Genomic DNA, 18337 nt, shown 5'->3' on the forward strand with positions numbered 1-18337 from the left:
TTTTATTTGTGTGATAGACTAGAAGAATATCAAGAAAATCATAGGAAAATACTATTTTTTTTCTTTTCTTTTTTTTTAAATTTTAAGTTCTGGGATACATGTGCAGAACATGCAGGTTTGTTACATAGGTATACATGTGTCATGGTGGTTTGCTGTACTCATTAACCCATCATCTAGGTTTTAAGCCCCGCATGCATTATTAGGTATTTGTCCTAATGCTCTCCCTCCCTTTCCCCGCCAACCGGCTGACAGGCTCTGGTGTGTGTGTTCCCCTCCTTGTGTCCATGTGTTTTCATTGTTCAACTCCCACTCATGAGTGAGAACAAATACTTTTGTTTTTTAAACTGGGAGATCATAGAACCAAAAGAGAAATTGATCTTTCTTTTCTCTACTTTTATCATTCTTCAACTTATAGGCCTAAAGCGAAGTTTGTCTGGAGGAGGAATGGGGCTTTGCTTCCTATCTCTTTTACCTCACTTCTCTCAATGGGTCATCAGTCAATTATTTTGGATGGGTTAGATAATGCAAGTATAAAAGAGTAACAAGTATTCCATAAATTTTTACACATTGTCTCATTTAATACAGCAATTCTATGGAGACAGTATTATCCAGTTTCATAACTTATCCAAGGAGTGTTCAGAAATAACAGGGTAAAGCTTTACAGCAGAAGTAGAGATGCGGTTCACACACAACGGCATGAGCCAGTAAAATGAGACAAATTAGGTGAGTGTGGCCTCAACTGGGCCCAGAGGTGAATGTGGCCTGGGCAACTCAGTTTTATCACGAAGGTGAAGATATAATACAAGATCCTTTATGGGCCAGAAACTGTTATCCTTCCTGGTGAATGAAGCCTTCCTAGATCCCCCAGTTCGGATTTGGCTGCTCTTTCTTACATCTGCATACCTTCAATCATTAGGCCATTCCCACATGATGGTTAAGTAGGTACATTTCAGTATTTCCAAGTAGATTACATGCTTCCTGAAGGCTGGTACTACCTTTTACGCCTGTTTGTGTGCCTTAAGTGCCTAGCACAGTGCTTGTTATATAATAGTTCTTAGTAAACATTACTGAACTTAATTGAATTAACTGATTCAAATTAAATTGAATTAATTTGAGTCAGTATTTTCCTGCACTGGCCTATCAGTTTACAGTCTTTTCTAACTGACTACAGAAAACAGACTTCATGTCGTAGTTTTGTTTTGATGTTGATGCGTGGGTTTTAAATAGTTTTCCCCAGAACTTGTCTCCTCTTATGACCTATGAAAGAAAAAAGTTGAAATCCATGAAAATTGGCAATCTTCATTACAAAGATATAGAAATGCTCTTTGAAATCAAATTGGAATATCGTTGAAAAATAGAAAGATCAAGCAGCAAGAATTAATGAAGCTTATCAGCTGAGTCTGTTTACAACTCTGATGCTTTATACTTAGAAATCATTACTTTAATATGATATGACAGACCTTGGTAAGCTCCCATGTTACATATCAATGAAAAATAAATGTTAGAAGAGAAACATGTGAAATCAGATCTGCTATCATTTAAAAATTTTTAAAGGAGAAAAAAGAAAGGTTAAACCCCCCCGCCCCAAAAAAACAACCAAAAAACTTTTGACCAGGCACAGTGGCTTATGCCTGTAAGCACTTTGGGAGGCTGAGGCAGGTGGATCACCTGAAGTCAGGAGTATGAGACGAGCCTGGCCAACATGGTGAAACCCTGTTTCTACTAAAAATACAAAAATTAGCCGGGCATGGTGGCACACATCTGCAGTCCCAGCTACTTGGGAGGCTGAGACAGGAGAATTGCTTGAACTAGGGAGGCGGAGGTTGCAGTGAGATGAGATTGCACCACTGCACTACAGCCTGGGTGACACAGCAAGACTCCATCTCCAAAAAAAAAAAAAAAAGAGAAGAAAAGAAAAAAAAAAAAACACCCAAACAAAAAACCTTTACACTATCAAGAAGCAAGCTGAACTTAGTTTCTGTTCTGAGTCATGCCAGCGAGGCAATCCAACACAACAAACCACAAAGCTTTGGAAAATGTAATGCTCATTTATAACATTCTGATAAGAAGGAATGAAGGGCATAGTACAGCTTGGCATGATTCAATGTCATTACTGGCATCAGTAAAAGGTGTAGAGCCAGCCAACGTGTTGGGGGAGGAGAAGATATTAACTCTTAACACTGAAATGAACTTTCAACTACAGTCAACCTATTGGAAGTGAGCAGGTGATAGCACTTATTTTTATGAAGTTATTTGAGACTCTCAAATAATTGCTATATGAGAACAAAATTTTACTACAGCACCTGTTAAGGGAATCATTTTTAACTGATTTGACTACAGATAAAGGTTTGCTATAATTTGTATTGTTAGTATAATGTGTCATCATTATCAGGTCAAACCTCTCAGGGGGGCCATTTCTTTCCTAGAAGTGAGAGAATATCCTGGTATTTAAGCAGAGAATGACCTAGCAACCACATCCTAAGAATGAATGACAGTTTCTGTAAAGTCTTGAGCTGCCTGCAGAAAGTAGCTCTTTAGCAAGGCACAAGATAACAAGATTCAGACCTAGTTGGTGTAATTAAAAACTACTTTTCAATGATTGTGTAGAATACGGTTCTGTCTTGGAAGCGGAAATTTTTTCATTTTTTTTTTCTCAATTTAAGAATAAAATCAGGCCTTACTGAGGACACATATGAAATATATTCTCTCTTTAATCTTTCCACTCGACTCGTGTACACTATACTTCTTATCATACCTACTGAGGCTTAAATGCTGCTGTCACCAAGATATGAGGGCATATATTCACCATATATTAACAGTAGGAGCCAGACTAACTTGGAGAAATTAGCTAAAAGGTTAGAGACCCCCTTGTATTCATTTTAGTGTGGTTACTGCAGACTTTAAAATTTGCTACAGCGTAGCCTGGGCAACAGGATGAGACTCCATCTCAAAAAAAAAAAAAAAAAAAGATAACTTAGGTTTAATGTTTGGAAATGTAGTTTAAGGACTTGAATAAGTAGTTGTAGGTAGCTCAGGATCTTTGAAATACGGACTGATCCTGCCTGCACTGAGGAAGAGGAGAGCTCCCCATTATATGGGGCTTAATTGTCATCTTAAGATCAAAGGTCGTATTGGATCCTGGATCTTAGAATGACCAATCTTGGATCTTCAGATGATCCAATATGACCTTGGATCTGAAGATGACAATTAAGCTCATGTTGTCCAAGGTCTCTTTCTTTTCACTCTTTTCCAGTTATTTCCTAATTTGTATATGCACCACAGAGCAGCATTAAAAGACAGAAAATTGAGAATTTAGTCTTATCCTTCAGTTGTTATTCATTCATTCAACAACTATTTATTGGACACTTTCTAGGCTCTAAGTACTTTTCAAAATCCGTCTATTTGAACATATTCCATGTGCACTGTTCCAAGTACTAGCATTACAAACAGACATCAAAATTGCTCCTTGTGTGGGAGAAGACAGTTTCAGGGAATGCTTCCCAGTGAGATGAGTTGGAATTTCCCATGAGGACAAATTGGGTTGTGGGAGGAAGAAAAATCCAGGAAAAGAGAGCCTGAGGAAAGGTCAGGGGGCTTGAATGGACACGATGCAGCAGCCAGGCATCATTTGGGGCCATAACAGAACATGTATGAATATTCTTCAGGCCTACTTTAAAAACTTTCTATGTTACTGATGTTCAATAATTTCAGTGATTTCTGTTGGTCGTCACTATAAACGAGTTGGAGTCATTTGAAGATGTATCATTAATACAAATGTATACAGTCTAGCAGTTTAAGCAAAATGCCAATCTGTTATACGATATGGTATTAGAGTCACACAGCTTCGTGATTAAGCTTCGCGGTAATGCATGCCAAGGCATTTTTCTCATTACACTCTGAATAATTGATAGTTGACAATATGTGACATTTATTGAGCATCAGCAATGTGCTAGCTAGCTTACAGAGCACAGAACTATCAGGGGACCTTGCCCAATTGGCTCACTATCAAAACACAGTCTGTCATTTCCTAAGTCTTCCATGCTTCACTAAACTAAAAGAAAAAGAAAAAGAAAAAAAAAAAAAGCATTTCTGGAGATTCACTGCAGAAGTGAAAAAGGCCAGATTTTTTCTGCAGGTAGCTCTGTGGACATTAGTATTAGTTCCATAGGGGATTCAATCTGTTCCCATGGTTCTGGTAATCACAGAAGATAAACTTGATAATCTAGCATAGATTAGGGTAAAGGTTGTTCTAGGATTTTATGATGCCTTTTCCGCTGCAGCCTGTAATTGAGCCCTCAGTAGTGTGACTTTTTCAGGATCAAAACTAAGTACATGTGTTTCAGTCTAGTGCATATAAAACCAACAGTTGGATTCACCAGGGAAAGGCTTAGCTTTGAAGGATTTAAAGGATTCCTTGAAATTCCTGGGTCCTTGAGGAAAAAATAAGAGACTTAAGATATTGCAAAGGGATATGGAGGAAGGTTATGGGAATTAAATGCCATGAGTTGGTAGGGGAATAGGAGAGAGTAAACAGAATTCTGAGTCCTGGCTTGGAAGGTGCAAGAGGTTAGAAGGAGATCATGAGGGATGTCACAGTGGATGCCTAAGAATAGTAGAAATTACTTCTCATGCGTGATTGTTGGGTAGCTTTATTAGTTTTCTAGGGCTGCCGTAACAAAATGCTACAGACTGGGTGGCTTAAGTAATGGAAATTTATTTCTCACAGTTCTAGAGATTGGAAGTCCAAGAAGGTGTTGGCAGTTTGAATTCCTCCAAAGTCTCCTTTTTGGATCTTTTCCGGCCACTCTCTTGCTGCCTCCTCACATGGTCATCCTTCTGTGCACACATGTATCTCTGGTGTCTGTGTCCTAATCTCCTTTTCTTAGAAAGACGCCAGTCAGATTGGATTAGCGCCTATCCCAACAACCTTGTTTTTAATTAATTACCTCAGTAAAAGCCTTATCTCCAAATACAGTCACAATCTGAGGTACTGAGGGTTAGGGCTTTAACACATGAATTTGAGGGGAGGCAACACAATTCAGTCTGTAACAGTAGCAAAGACAAAACTCTTCAAATGTGGGCAGTTTTGTTATTAACAACTTCTGGTTTTCCATAAAGAGAAAGACTTTTTTTTTTTTTTTTTTTTTTTCTGAGACGAGTCTCAGCTCTGTCGCCCAGGCTGGAATGAAATGGCGAAATCTCAGCTCACCTGGGTTCAAGCGATACTCCTGCCTCAGCCTCCCAAGTAGCTGGCATTACAGGCGCACGCCATCATGCCCGGCTAATTTTTGTAGAGATGGGGTTTCACCATGTTGGCCATGCTGGTCTTGAACCCCTGATCTCATCTGATCCACCCGCCTCAGCCTCTCCCAAAGTGCTGGGATTACAGGTGTGAGCCACTGTGCCCAGACTAAAAAGGAGTTTTTGGAAAGCTGATAGAGAATATCAGAAGGAACAGCCCCAGTAGAACGGGTCCACTGATGAACTGTTTTTTCTTTCCTTTCCTTCTTGAATAGAAGAGAGGTTTGAGAAAGACTAGAAACGCTATTCTACAATCTTTCCTCTCCATCTCCCAATTCCATTTCCTTCCTAGTAATTCAAAATTGTGAAATTAATTGTATTTCTGGGCCAGCATGTTAAAGCTAATGTGAAATTTTAGTTCTCGCTTCCACTGAGGTCATTCAACAGGTTGATGGGTTAATTTCTTTTTCTTGGAAAGAAGATGTACCAGAGAAGATGGAAATGGGCAAGAGTGAGTTGGGGAGCTTGCCAGGGGCTTCCTATACCCACGGCAGGCCTTGGTTCCATTTTTTGGAGGTTCCTCAGGTAGAATTAATGACTTTCTCATGATTCTTAAATCCACATTATTTAATTTATCCTGGTCATGTAATAGGCATTAAATGAATTATCATAATCATTTTTCTTTGTTATCAATTGTAATATATGTTTCTCAAGCAAGCCTGAGAATATTATCCTTTGGAACTAGAAAATCAAATTTATTGCATGTTCCAAGGATCTCAAAACTACGATTATCCCCATACCAAAGGTTCCTAGGAGGAATTTTGTAGAAATTCCACTTTTAATAGAGGTATAATGATTACAGAGTCTGGCCTTTTTGATGTTGCAGTTTTGGTAGGATGCTATATTCTCCACTGTTACCATCAGCTTTTCTTCTCAAGAGTAGTAAGCCCTTATGGTTTGGCTGTGTCCTCACCCAAATCTCATCTTGAATTGTAGCTCTCATAATCCCCACCTGTCATGGGAGGGGCTTGGTGAGAGGTAACTGAATCATGGGGGTGGGTTTTTCTCAGGTTGCTCTCATGATAGGGAATAAGTTTCATGAAATCTGATGGTTTTATAAAAGGCAGCTCCCCTGAACATGCTCTCTCTTTCCTGCTGCCATATAAGATGTGCCTTTGCTCCCCCTTGGTCTCCTGCCATGATTGTGAGGTCTCCCCAGCCATGTGGAACTGTGAGTCCATTAAACCTCTTTCCTTTATAAATTACCCAATCTTGGGTATTTCTTCATAGCAGTATGAGAACAGACTAATACCTAAGCCTTTGGTTATTCTAGATGAGAACTATGATGCTATAAAGACAAGAACTTTGGGTGAAGAGTATAGACATGTAGCCCTGAAAAGGAAAATGAGAGAAAGGGAAAGAAACCACAAACCTAGAAAGAATAAACAACACTAGCACCCAATCTAAGATAATTAAACAAAAATATTTCATGATCTGATTGAGATACAGGTATAAAGATGAGACTATGGCAGAGGTTGGGGTATGTCTGTGCACCAGAGGCAGGTGAAAGACACAAGAGGGTGTAGGTATATGATCAACTGTATATAATTTTGTCATACACCTAGCTGTCTTGAATAAAGTTTTCAATGTTTCAGTTGATAAAATAAATAATAATATAAAATAAAATAATAAGTATAAAATAAAAAATACATCCAAATCTAATGAGCCCAGTCCCATGAACTCCTTGGGATATGGCATACATCTTTCTGGGAGAAAATTTTGCCAGTGGGAAATTAATTATAATAAATATTCATTATCTCTGGTATTTATGAAGACTTTTATCTGTAAGGGTTAGATGTATGGAAAAAGAAAATATCACTTTTGGAGTGGTTACTTTTGGAGTGATGATACCCACTTAAACTATCACTCTTCATTAGTGAGAGGCTACCTAGAGACGGGGGCCCCCTTAGAAGATGAGGTGATTTGCTTTGGCAGGGAGTGACATTCTGAATAGAGACAATCCAATCTACTAGTTTGATGGTAACTGATTAGAGGGTAGAGAGTGCTTCCTCCAGGAGTAGGGGAGGGACTAGTGGGTGATTTCAAGAGAAATAGATACTCCCATGCTCCCCCCACCAAAAAAAAAGAGAGACTGAAAGATGCTTGTTACAGAGAATGATGCAAAGGCAGGAAGCCACTGTGGAAGGGATTCAGACTCAGAACAAACAACTCACTCTCCCTCCCAACCTCTCCACACAAAAAGGTGTGGAATTTGGAAGCCTGAGAGATGTCATGGACTTTCAATCTCCGTATACACATGGCATATCAAAGCCTGTTGGCATTTGTTATTGATTCAATGTTTTCCAATGGCATTTCACATTATCAGTCAGAAGACCCATGAAGATGCTCCATCATTAACCTTCATACCACGATAAAGTCTAAGAGTTAGTCCCCTTATCTGGACAGGAATTCAGTCCCCATTCAAGCTAGGAATATCCAGCAAATGCCTCTCAGCCAGAAGAGCAGGATAATATCAGTGTTTCACAATTTGGAACCTTGAAACTAGTACTTTTACAATCAGCCAGCATTCAGCAATTCTCCTCCACCACACCCTATTATTTTTTCCCAGGGGTGTCTGTACAATGAAAGGTATTGTGCCTTGTTAAAGAAATTTCAGGGGCCGGGCGCGGTGGCTCAAGCCTGTAATCCCAGCACTTTGGGAGGCCGAGACGGGCGGATCACGAGGTCAGGAGATCGAGACCATCCTGGCTAATATGGTGAAACCCCGTCTCTACTAAAAATACAAAAAACTAGCCGGACGAGGTGGTGGGCGCCTGTAGTCCCAGCTACTCGTGAGGCTGAGGCAAGAGAATGGCGTAAACCCGGGAGGCGGAGCTTGCAGTGAGCTGAGATCCGGCCACTGCACTCCAGCCTGGGCGACAAAGCGAGACTCCGTCTCAAAAAAAAAAAAAAAAAAAAAAGAAATTTCAGGCTACAAATAAAGAGATGGTGAAGTACTGGACTGATGGTAGAGGGTCCCTGACATCACATTTTAGGCTTATTTCTTTTACAGCTTGGACTTTTTTTACATTATTACTTTATGGTCATATAATTATTATGGTGAAACAAAAATAATGAACATCCAACAATAAAATAAATAAATAAAACAAAAAATGATTCTAAAAGTGTGCAGTTTTGGTCATATACAAATGCTGTGCCTATTCTAAAATGCTTTTATTACAACTGTGAAAGTTATCAGAATTAAAATAGTCACTAGTGTTAAAACAAAAACAAGAAACCCTGACAAAATTGCTGGGGAAGGCCAGGCAGAGAGGGTTCTCATGCTTGTATGTCTGATAACAAAACTGTCATAGAAGACTTTGCAAAAATCACAACCTTGCATAAAGGCCATCGTGACCTTGCACAAAAAATACTTCTGCAAGAACATCCGCCCAGCAACTGCTCATCTAACCTTGGACGGGAATCACCTTTGCGTTGTCGATCTTTGTAGCCAAGGATAATTATTTCAAAACAGTTATGTTATCCTTTTCATTTTCTCTTTAAAAAATCTTTGACTTCCTTTACCTCCCTGAATATGCACATAGTTTACTAGGCATGCATATTCCTATTGCAATGCTCTATTCCCTAATAGATATCTTTTCCTTTTAGAGAGCCTCTCTCTGTTATTTAGGATGACACGACATTTTTTTTGTTTTCTGAGATGAAGTCTCGTTCTGTCACCCAGGGTGGAGTGCAATGGCATGATCTTGGCTCACTGCAACCTCTGCCTCCTGGGTTCAAGCGATTCTCCTGCCTTGGCCTCCTGAATAGCTGGGACTACAGGCACATCCCACCACGCCTGGCTAATTTTTGTATTTTTAGTAGAGACAGGGTTTCACCATATTGACCAGGCTGGTCTTGAACTCCTGACCTCGTGATCCACCCACATCAACCTCCCAAAGTGCTGGGATTACAGGTGTGAGCCACCGTGCCCAGCTGACACATTTTAAAGCTTACTTCAAATGACAGAAGTCTGGCAATTTGATGTGGGAGGGATACAACACTAGTAAAAGGAAAATCAGATAGTCAACAAATGGTCAATTAGAAACAAAAAGTTTTGAGTGTCTAAAATATACCAGGCATTTTCTACATGTCGTTGTAGTATGATATGAGAGGAAGATAATATAATGATGGGTAAGTGAGTTCCCCAGACTGACGTTTGTCTATTGGAGAAAATACAAGACAATTTGATTCACTTCAAAGGTCTGCAATTTGAGTTAGATAAGAAATTTTAAGAGGCAGTTCTTTTTGCGACAGCAGGAAAAGTGTGCTTACCTCTTCCTTTGAATTACCAGTGATTCATTGCATGTCTGTAAGTGCTGTGATCAAAGGTCAAGGTACAAGTCTTCCTTACATGTGTGAGGTTTTTTCCCACCTTTGAACTTCTTAAAAGGCTTTTATTACAGAGTGCCCCAAAGATCAATGTGTCTTGTTTTATCACTTTACATTCTAATAATGCACCAAAGTTGGCTATTTGCTAGGGTTTTTTTCAAAAGGTTTTGCTGAAAGAAGATAAAATAAGTTTGAGAGGAATTTGTATGTGCTATTTTCCCTTTATTTTCCATGGTTAAATCCCAGCAAGTACAATTATAGAAAACCCTGTCTTGTCTTTTCAGATTGAGACTGGTGCATAATTCTTGGAAGCCAACTGAGTTGACAGACAGCTTCAATTCAGAAATTGGACAATAGCATCTAAAAGGGGGTTCTGTGCAGAAAATTTTCTTTAGACATTTTTTTGGTCAGTCTTAAAAGGTATTAAGTAATATCTATAGACTTTGCATGTCCCCTTCTGTTTACCTATGTGTGCTTCTCTCCGTCCTGGTATTTTTAACTGGCTCCTTTCATCCCCATGAGCTGGCTCCTCAGCCTCTGATTTTAGAGGCACACAAGTTTCACGAACTTCACCAGTTATTTTCCAAAACAAAAAAGCATATTTTATTGAAAAAATGACAACCTGTTGTTAGCTATTTCCATTAAAGATAGGAAAACCATATATTTATTTAAACTTCATTCACAATTTTCCTCTACTTCGACATGCTATTTAGTGCTAAATCCTACTTTGACAAAAATGAACTCATTTTCTTCCACCTCACAACCTGGTAATTTTTTGTGACTTGCCCGGTACTATCAACAAAAATGCCATCTGCCCAGGATTTAAGACTTACAAGCATGAACTGACTTTTGGCCCCTATTTCTTTTCTGCTTTTCTCAGATACCAGAAGAAGTAAATTAAGCCACCAAAACATGTTTTCTCCATGCATTTCCTATCTGTTGATCCCATTTAGAAAAGTCTGCTCCTAAGTTTTCCTAATCAAGACCTTACATCCACACCACTCTAGTTCTTATCTCCATTATCTCTTCTTCACTTCATGTTTTTTAGGGATGACCTTTCCAGCTAAATAAGTTATCAGGGCATCCAATTCACTTTTTCTTTGTTTAATATCAAGATTCTCCCCAGCTCAAGAGTTCTGTTTCTTATTTTCTATTGCAACACTCTTCCAACTGGCTTTTCTGCTTTTAGTCTTGAACTCCTCCAGTCTAGTCTCCACATGCACCCAGAATGATCCTTATGAGTCCTAAATTTATTCACAGTACTCCACTGCTGGAGGCTTGGGTCTGGTTTCCCACTCATTTCAGGATACATTTCAAATTGTTCTGCATGGCATTCAGGGCTCACCATGACCTGAGTTCTGCTTCCTTTCAAGTTCCATCTAAATTTCCATTTCCTCTTCTCCTGCCCCACTTTGCACAAAACACTCCAGACATAATGAGCTACTTACTGAATGCCCAGGCAGCTTCATACTTTTTCTTTTTTAAACTGGGCAGTCTACCTAGAATGCCAATCCTGATTCTTTTTCCTGGCAAATGTAAATTCATCTTTCAAGGCATTGTTCAAATTTCATTGCTTCTTTGAGATCTTTCCTAACCCGCCTCCCTCCTTGGAGACCAGCCTTCTCTCAGAGAACCTCTAAGACCTTATTGCTCTAATTGATGCCTTAAAAGTCTATCAATGCAGTAGAAATTCCCTCTGTCTCTGTGTACTTTCTCTTCAATCTCTCTTGTTAGAGAGGTTGAAAAACTAGAAACTACATTTAGATGTTTTAGCAACCAAGGATCTGGTTGTGAAAAAGGGTTCTACCAACTAGACTATGTTCTAGAAATCAGAAGTCAGATGCTTTTCTTCCTCTCTTTCTCTCTCTGTCTCTCTGTCTCTCTCTCTCTTTTTCAACACGTTGCTGCCAGCATGCAGAACATGGGATGTGAGTGTTTAGAGGCAATGGCCAGGCTCAGCATTCTACCATCTGGAAGCCATCCCCATAGGTAACTGGAGACAACAAAGCTGTAGCATCAGCAGATGCTGCCCTGTGCTCTGCAGCTTTATGACGTTTGCCTGAATTCAATTGTCCAGTGTTGAGCCCCTGATTTTGGCCCTTCTATTCCTCCCAGAAGTTTTATAAATATCCATTTCCCTGTATTATATTTCGTTGTGCTTGAAGTACCTGGAATGGTTTCTGTTTCCTAGATTGAAACCTGATACATTTGCCTCTATTAAACTATAACTTTTTTGAATGCAAGAACGGGCATTTTTCTTTTTACTTTCTTGGGATGACCACAGAGCTGGCTTTCCAACCAAATAAATGGTTGATTCACTAGATGAGCCAGTAATGATCCAAATGATGTATCACAGAAAACATAAACCTGTTTACTGACATGCAAACCCCTGACACACGAACCCCTCTTTCAGTGCTCTCCTTCTTTACCTGGCCAACCTTGTCTATTCCTGTGCTTCAGTCTAGTGATTCTAGTTATTATATTCCATACACGTATGTCATGCCCCTTCCTCTGTCTTTTTGTTCCAATGGCTGCTCCCATCTGCAGTGTCTTCCTTCCTTTCAGCCAATTCACATTTACTACTTCTGTCAAGAAAAAACATAAATATCACTCTTTATAATAAATATTCTTTTGCTGATGCCCAATGATGAAAAGAATGCTTACTTCTGGTGCTTTCTGGCATTATGCTTTGCTACTCCATACCAGTTAAAATAATTTTGGCTCCAAGTAAAAGCAAAGCCAACCCTAATTACTTAAACAAATAAGGATTAAATTTCAGTTGTGTTTTGTAACAAAAAATCTGGAGGTGAGAGATCGCTGAGTTTTGGTTTAGTAATTCAAGAATGTTTGTAGAGGCTTCAAGTAATTTTCTTGACTTTTTCCTCATGGATGCAAATGACACCCAAAGATCCAGGTATTGTTCTTGTATTCAAGGCAGACACATAGAAGGATGGAGACAGAGCCAGGCCTGCCTGTGCCTTTTAATAGGAAAGCAAAAGCCGTTTTAGAAACCACTTAGCATACTTTTACATCTATCTTATTTCTGAAGACTGGGTCAGATGGTCATCCCTCACTACAGAAGAGTACAGGAAAGCAAGCTTTCAGCTGTGAGATGGAAATAAGACAGTTGGAAATGGCTATTGGGTTACCCAAACCAAAGTGACTACCCTATTTTCTCAATCTTCTACTACCATCACTATTATTTGGGCAAATTCAAGGCCTCATATTTTTCTACAATCTTCAGACATGCTTACCACTGTGCTGCAAACCTGGGCATAAAGATTTCCAGTAATATAAATAACTTAGATTTAATGCAATGAAAACGCTACCATTGTCTAACATGGAGTAGACTGAGAGAGACAAAAACACACTAATCAGATTGTCTCACATGAATGCAATAAAATGAGTAAGAAGGGTGTCTTAGTTCACTTTATGTTGCTAATAACAGAATACCTAAAACTGAGTAATTTGTAAAGAAAAGGAATTTATTTCTTATAGAGGCTCACAAGTTCAAAGTCAAGGGGACATATATTGTAGGGGCCTTCTTACTGGTGGAAACTCTCTGCAGAGTCCCCAGGTGGCCCAGGACATCACATAATGAGAGGGCTGAGTGTGCTAGTTCAGGTCCCCCTTCCTCTTCTCGTAAAGCCACCAGTCCCACTCATGTGATAACCCATTAATCTATGAATGAATTGATCCATTCATGAGGGCAGAGCTCTCATGACCCAGTCAGCTCTTAAAGGTCCTACTTCTCAAAACTGCCATACTGGGGATTAAATTTTGACATGAGTTTTGGAGGAGACAAATATTCAAGCCATAGCAAAGAGTGTGACTTGTTTTCAGATGTATTTTCCTATTGCCAATTGAGGGTCCTTGGCCTCTTTTAATATCATCAATTTAATAGCATTTCTTTTTGTGTTTATTATAATATGCCAATGTCACTTCTAAATTCTAGTTCTTAAGAAACGGCCAACCATTGTGGATGGTCGGTAGGTTCAAACATCAGTTTTTTATGCTTATAACATCTGTCTTGAGTTCAACATGTTTGTGAAGAGCAATGAAATGCTGGCTCACATAACAGCTGTTTAAATGAGAGGGAAAGTGTAGTTTGAAAGATTTGAGCCATTATTTGTGACTACAATATGAATTTTACAAACCTGAAATGTTAAGTTAGGAAGAGTTGAAGAGTCTTTTCTCCCAAACAGGCTTTCCTTAAAATCAGTACCAACCATAAGATGATCAAATGGCATTCTCATTTTAAATTTCCCCTTCCTGCCATTCCCCCAGTATTTTTAACCATGAAATAATGTTAAAATGAATCCTGAGGCAGGGTTGAGGGATATGACTGAAATAAGCAATCACAAAAGTACTCCTTGTGGAGAAACGAGGTTTGCCTTTATGATGGCAGAGTGGCTAAACAGTGTTGAAACGGGGAGGTGGGGAAAGGCTTTTGGTGGATTCTGCGCAGTGACTTTCAAGCCACTTTTTAATCACAATCTAATGGATTCTCTCTGTCCCTGTCATGCAGGCTAACCAGTACTGTCTGGTGCTTTGGGGCTGGCCACTTACCGTAGGAAGTCTCTGCTCAGATTATTAGAAGGAGTGCTTCTGCAATAATCACACCCTTCCCTCTGATAAAAATTAGATATTACAGCCTTTACTAATTATAGGCTGGTGGCTCCGGTGCCCTTCCGATGGTAAATTGCTTTGAGATAGCAGCTGGAAATTGGGTAGTAAAATAAATCCAGAAGAGGCTTGTCAAGCTTTTCTTGTCCATAAAATAAAAATAAAATATCTTATTTGTGAAGTTCTATAGAAGGAAAAATTGGAAAGATAGCTTAAGTTGCTTAGTAAAGACAATTTTGCTGTCAAAACATCGCCACATCAGCCACTGTTAAAACAAAAATGCAATCAGGAAAATTACTTGAAATGTTTATGTTTACTTCCAGTTTTGAAATTAGAACATCATGTTCCTTTGGGTTGCCATTCAAATCTCTCTTCCTCTCCTGATTCCCATAAATGTAGTAGTTGATAAACTCCTCTCTTTGGAAGTAGAATGACTACTCCAAAACTATTTTTTTGTTTTTTCTTTTCTGAGAGCTTCACTGCCTGTATGATGCCTGGAAATTACAAACACATCTAGTTCAAGTCCTTTATTTAAAAGATGTTTGTTTCTGACTTTATGACTATCATGTAAAATCTTTGCTGAGTATTATTGAACTACCTTTGTTTCCAAGTCAAAAGACATTGAATCAGTTGGGTTTTGGTGACTTAAGAACTCAGTGCTTTGTGAGTAGAGAAACACCATTTATTTACACAGCTGTTCTACACATCTGTGAAGTCCTTCCTCATATTTATCTACCCACACCAATCCCTCACCCCTACCTTCTACCTGCCTAGTTCTATCTTTTGGAGCAATACAGAATATCTAGGCACTGAGCCAGGCCAGCAAGTGCAATAGCTGCATGTCAGCTGACAGGTAGAAAAGGTTAGTGATCCATTCAGGTGGGGGCCGCTATTCTCACCTAGGGACAAGTCTCTATATTAAAGTCCAAATTCTGTTCTGATTGTCTTTAGTTTTCCTTTTGTATTCTCTCCGGCTTGTCACTTCTGTTTTTCATTTTTTCCTCCAAATAGAAAAAAACATGATCAACCCAAGACGCACAGAAAAGTAAGCGCTAGGATTACAGGACAGAGCACCCTTACCTCTGGTTCTATGTAACAAATGGACAAGCAAAGAGAACTACCTACTTACCTTCCCCGCACTGTCCTGCTTTGCCGCCCACGTTCCCCCACAATCTTGTGTGAGTGTGTAATCATTTCGAATCAAATTCTAATCCCAGTTTTGGGCTCCATTTTACCCCTGGGGAGTGACTGAGAGGAGCAGGGTGGGGAACAACCGTCTGAGAAGGTTACATAAATCTCAATTCCAGGAGAACCTAGCTCAGATGCATCATTCTCAAATTGTGGCTCCAAGACCAAGCAACAACCAACCTCGCAAGACAACTGGGTCGACGGTGCAGGGGGAGCTTCGCGGTCCCGCCGCAAGGGGGAGCACGTGTTTGCTGAGCCCGGCCTCTGCGCGTGGGCGTGGACGTGGGTGTGGGGGCGGGTGCGGGCGAACGGCTGCCGGTCAGGTGTCCTTGTCCCGTTGAGTTGCGCGGGTCGCGTTCGAGGGCATGGACGACAGGTACGCTGCGCTTCGGCGGGCCCAGCTGCATCTGGATTTCATCCACGCCAACTCGTGAGTGCCGAGGTGGGGTCGGGGTCGGGGAGGGTCTCTGCGCCATGAGGAAAGGTTTTGCCGGTTCCGTGAGGAAATACTCAACAAGTGAATTTGATTTATGGATTTATTTACTTATTTGAGCTGTATAGGCTTTTTTAAAACCATGAAAGCGTGATAAAGATATATTCTGGGCCAGGCTGAACCCTTTCGGTACTCTTCAATGAACACCAAGTGGTTGGAAGGCCCCCATTTATCATTTAACACAACTGTTTAATTGTTGGTCGGCAGAACCGTGATTCCACCAATCCTGCCTAACCTTAGTCTGCCTAACGCACTGACAATTTAAACAAAGTTGCCCTTCAAACACAGTAATTTGCATATATTGATTTCAAACTCTGTGGCCTCCTGAGTCTTTTCAAAAATGTGACCTCTCTAAGGATAGGAATCTCACCTTTTAGTTATTTGGTCATTTCTTCTTCGCTGCCGTGCCTGTCTGCCTTTTAGAGCTTCTCACGTGTCATTGCAGATACTCAGATTGCAGAGGAGAACCACAGAGGTGTTTCCTCTAATCTACCATTTCCCATACAGCAAATTACAGCAGTTAGTGCTGTTTAATTCACAGTGGCACGTCAGGGTTTTTCTTTTTCTTTCTTTTTTTTTTTTTTTTTTTTTGTTTGGCATCTTTTGGTTATTTGGATTTACTAAATATATGGACCGATATCAGGGATGTACCAAATTTGAAACCACAAAAGTAGAGGTATAAAGAAAGCCAGGGAAGGCCAGCCTTGCTGTGTGGGACAAACTGTATAATTAACATAACAGAGTTAAACAGGCAATATTCAGCAGATACTCAGTTTTTATGTCTCTACAGAGAATGATGTCAAGCTGGAAAAGGTGGAAAAAAAGTTAAAAGGTAGCTGAGGTGGAAGACAAATGAAGAAATAATAGTTTTGAGTGAATTTAAGAAAAATGCTCAGTGCGGTGCTGGAAGGACTGTGAATTTTATCTCAGAAAAATTCCTCAGCCTCAGTTTTATATGGATTTTGTGACTACTGCTTCACAACCTCCATTCTCCCAAACCACCCTGTGGTAGCCACTTCCCCAGTCCCATTTTCAAGTAGTGGTGTAGTAACTTAACAAGTGACAGCGACATGGAGTAACAACAAAATTAGATACAAATCGAAGACTTCTCAGCTCCTCCAGGTAGATTGGTTGGTTGGATTTGGAGACAGGGTCTTGCTCTGTGGCCCAGGCTGGGATGCAGTGATATGATCATAATTCTCTGTAGCCTCGAACTCCAGGGTTCAAGTGATCCTCCAGCCTCAGCCTTCCGAGTAGCTGGGACTACAGGCATGCACCACTATGCCCGACTAATTCTTTTTTTTAAATTTTTAGTAGAGATAGGACCTGGCTATGTTGCCCAGGCTGGCCTTGAACTCCTGAGCTCAAGTGATCCTCCCACTTCAGCCTCCCAGAGTGCTGGGATTCCAGACATGAGCCACTGAGCTCAGCCTAGGTAGATTGTTGTTTGAGACTTCTTTCTGCAAAAGGAGTGATTTTTAAATTTCTCCCTTTACTTCTATGTCCAATCCATCAAGTGCATGCTTTCTCTAAATATGTTTCAAATCATCCATTTCTCTCTGTCTCCACTGCCATTGACTTTAGTCCAAGCCACCACCATCCCTTGTCCAGACTACTCCAGACAGCCTCTTAACTGGGTTCTTTGCTTTCCATTCTGGCTGCTCGATGGTCCTTATCCTGGAAAGCTGCCAGAGTGAACTTTTTAAAATGTGAACCAAATTATGCCCCTCTTCTTAAAACACTACAGTGGTTTCCAGTTGTATGTCAGCCAAGTACAAGTTCTTCTCTGTGGGCTAGGAAGCCCTGCATGACCCAGTCATGCTCTCATCTCAAGCTGTTCTCCCCATTTTACCATAAGCGGAGCTCACTGGTCTTCTTAGCTCTTCTTCTGCTTCGAGGGTGTTTGCATCTCTTGCTCTTGCTAGAAGGTTTCTACCGTACTCTGCAAGGGAGTGAATTCTCTCATCCTTCAGGACTCAGTTTAAATACCTTTTACCAAGAGGTGCTTTCCCTACCACCATGCCCCTCCTCACCAGTTACTCTTACCTATCACTACTATGAAGGTAGCACCCAGTCAAAATCTGTAATATCATCTTCATATGTTTGTTTACTTGTGTGTTTTCCATGTACCCCACCAGCTTGAGCTCCAAGACATCCAAGACCCTACCTGTAAGCATGGGCAATGGTAGGCAGTCAGCGACAATCTCTCGAATGAGTTAGTGCAGAAACTCATGTGATGTTTTGGTCAGAATTACTGCAGTTGCTTTTCTAAAGGATTGTTTGTGTATTGAATTTTTGTATATTGAATCATGTACTTTAAATTTCCTAGAAGGGCTTGTGATTTAAAGTCCTGATTTTGTAAAGCATATCATACTTCTCTTTTACACTATTTTACAT

General features: G+C 40.1%; 1 protein-coding gene across 1 annotated transcript in view; it reads left to right on the plus strand.

The window, feature by feature from the left end:
- Positions 1-15725: 15725 nt before the first annotated feature.
- MORC1 (MORC family CW-type zinc finger 1) overlaps positions 15726-18337 on the plus strand; it is a 161077-nt gene continuing 158465 nt past the window's right edge. Inside the window, exon 1 of the mRNA XM_028844635.2 lies at positions 15726-15877. Within this exon, the coding sequence (XP_028700468.2) occupies positions 15813-15877 (65 nt within the window). The 5' untranslated portion in view covers positions 15726-15812. The remainder of the gene's footprint in view (positions 15878-18337) is intronic.

This window comes from Macaca mulatta, chromosome 2 (assembly GCF_049350105.2).
Source record: "Macaca mulatta isolate MMU2019108-1 chromosome 2, T2T-MMU8v2.0, whole genome shotgun sequence".
In the NCBI taxonomy this organism is placed as follows: Eukaryota; Metazoa; Chordata; class Mammalia; order Primates; family Cercopithecidae; genus Macaca; species Macaca mulatta.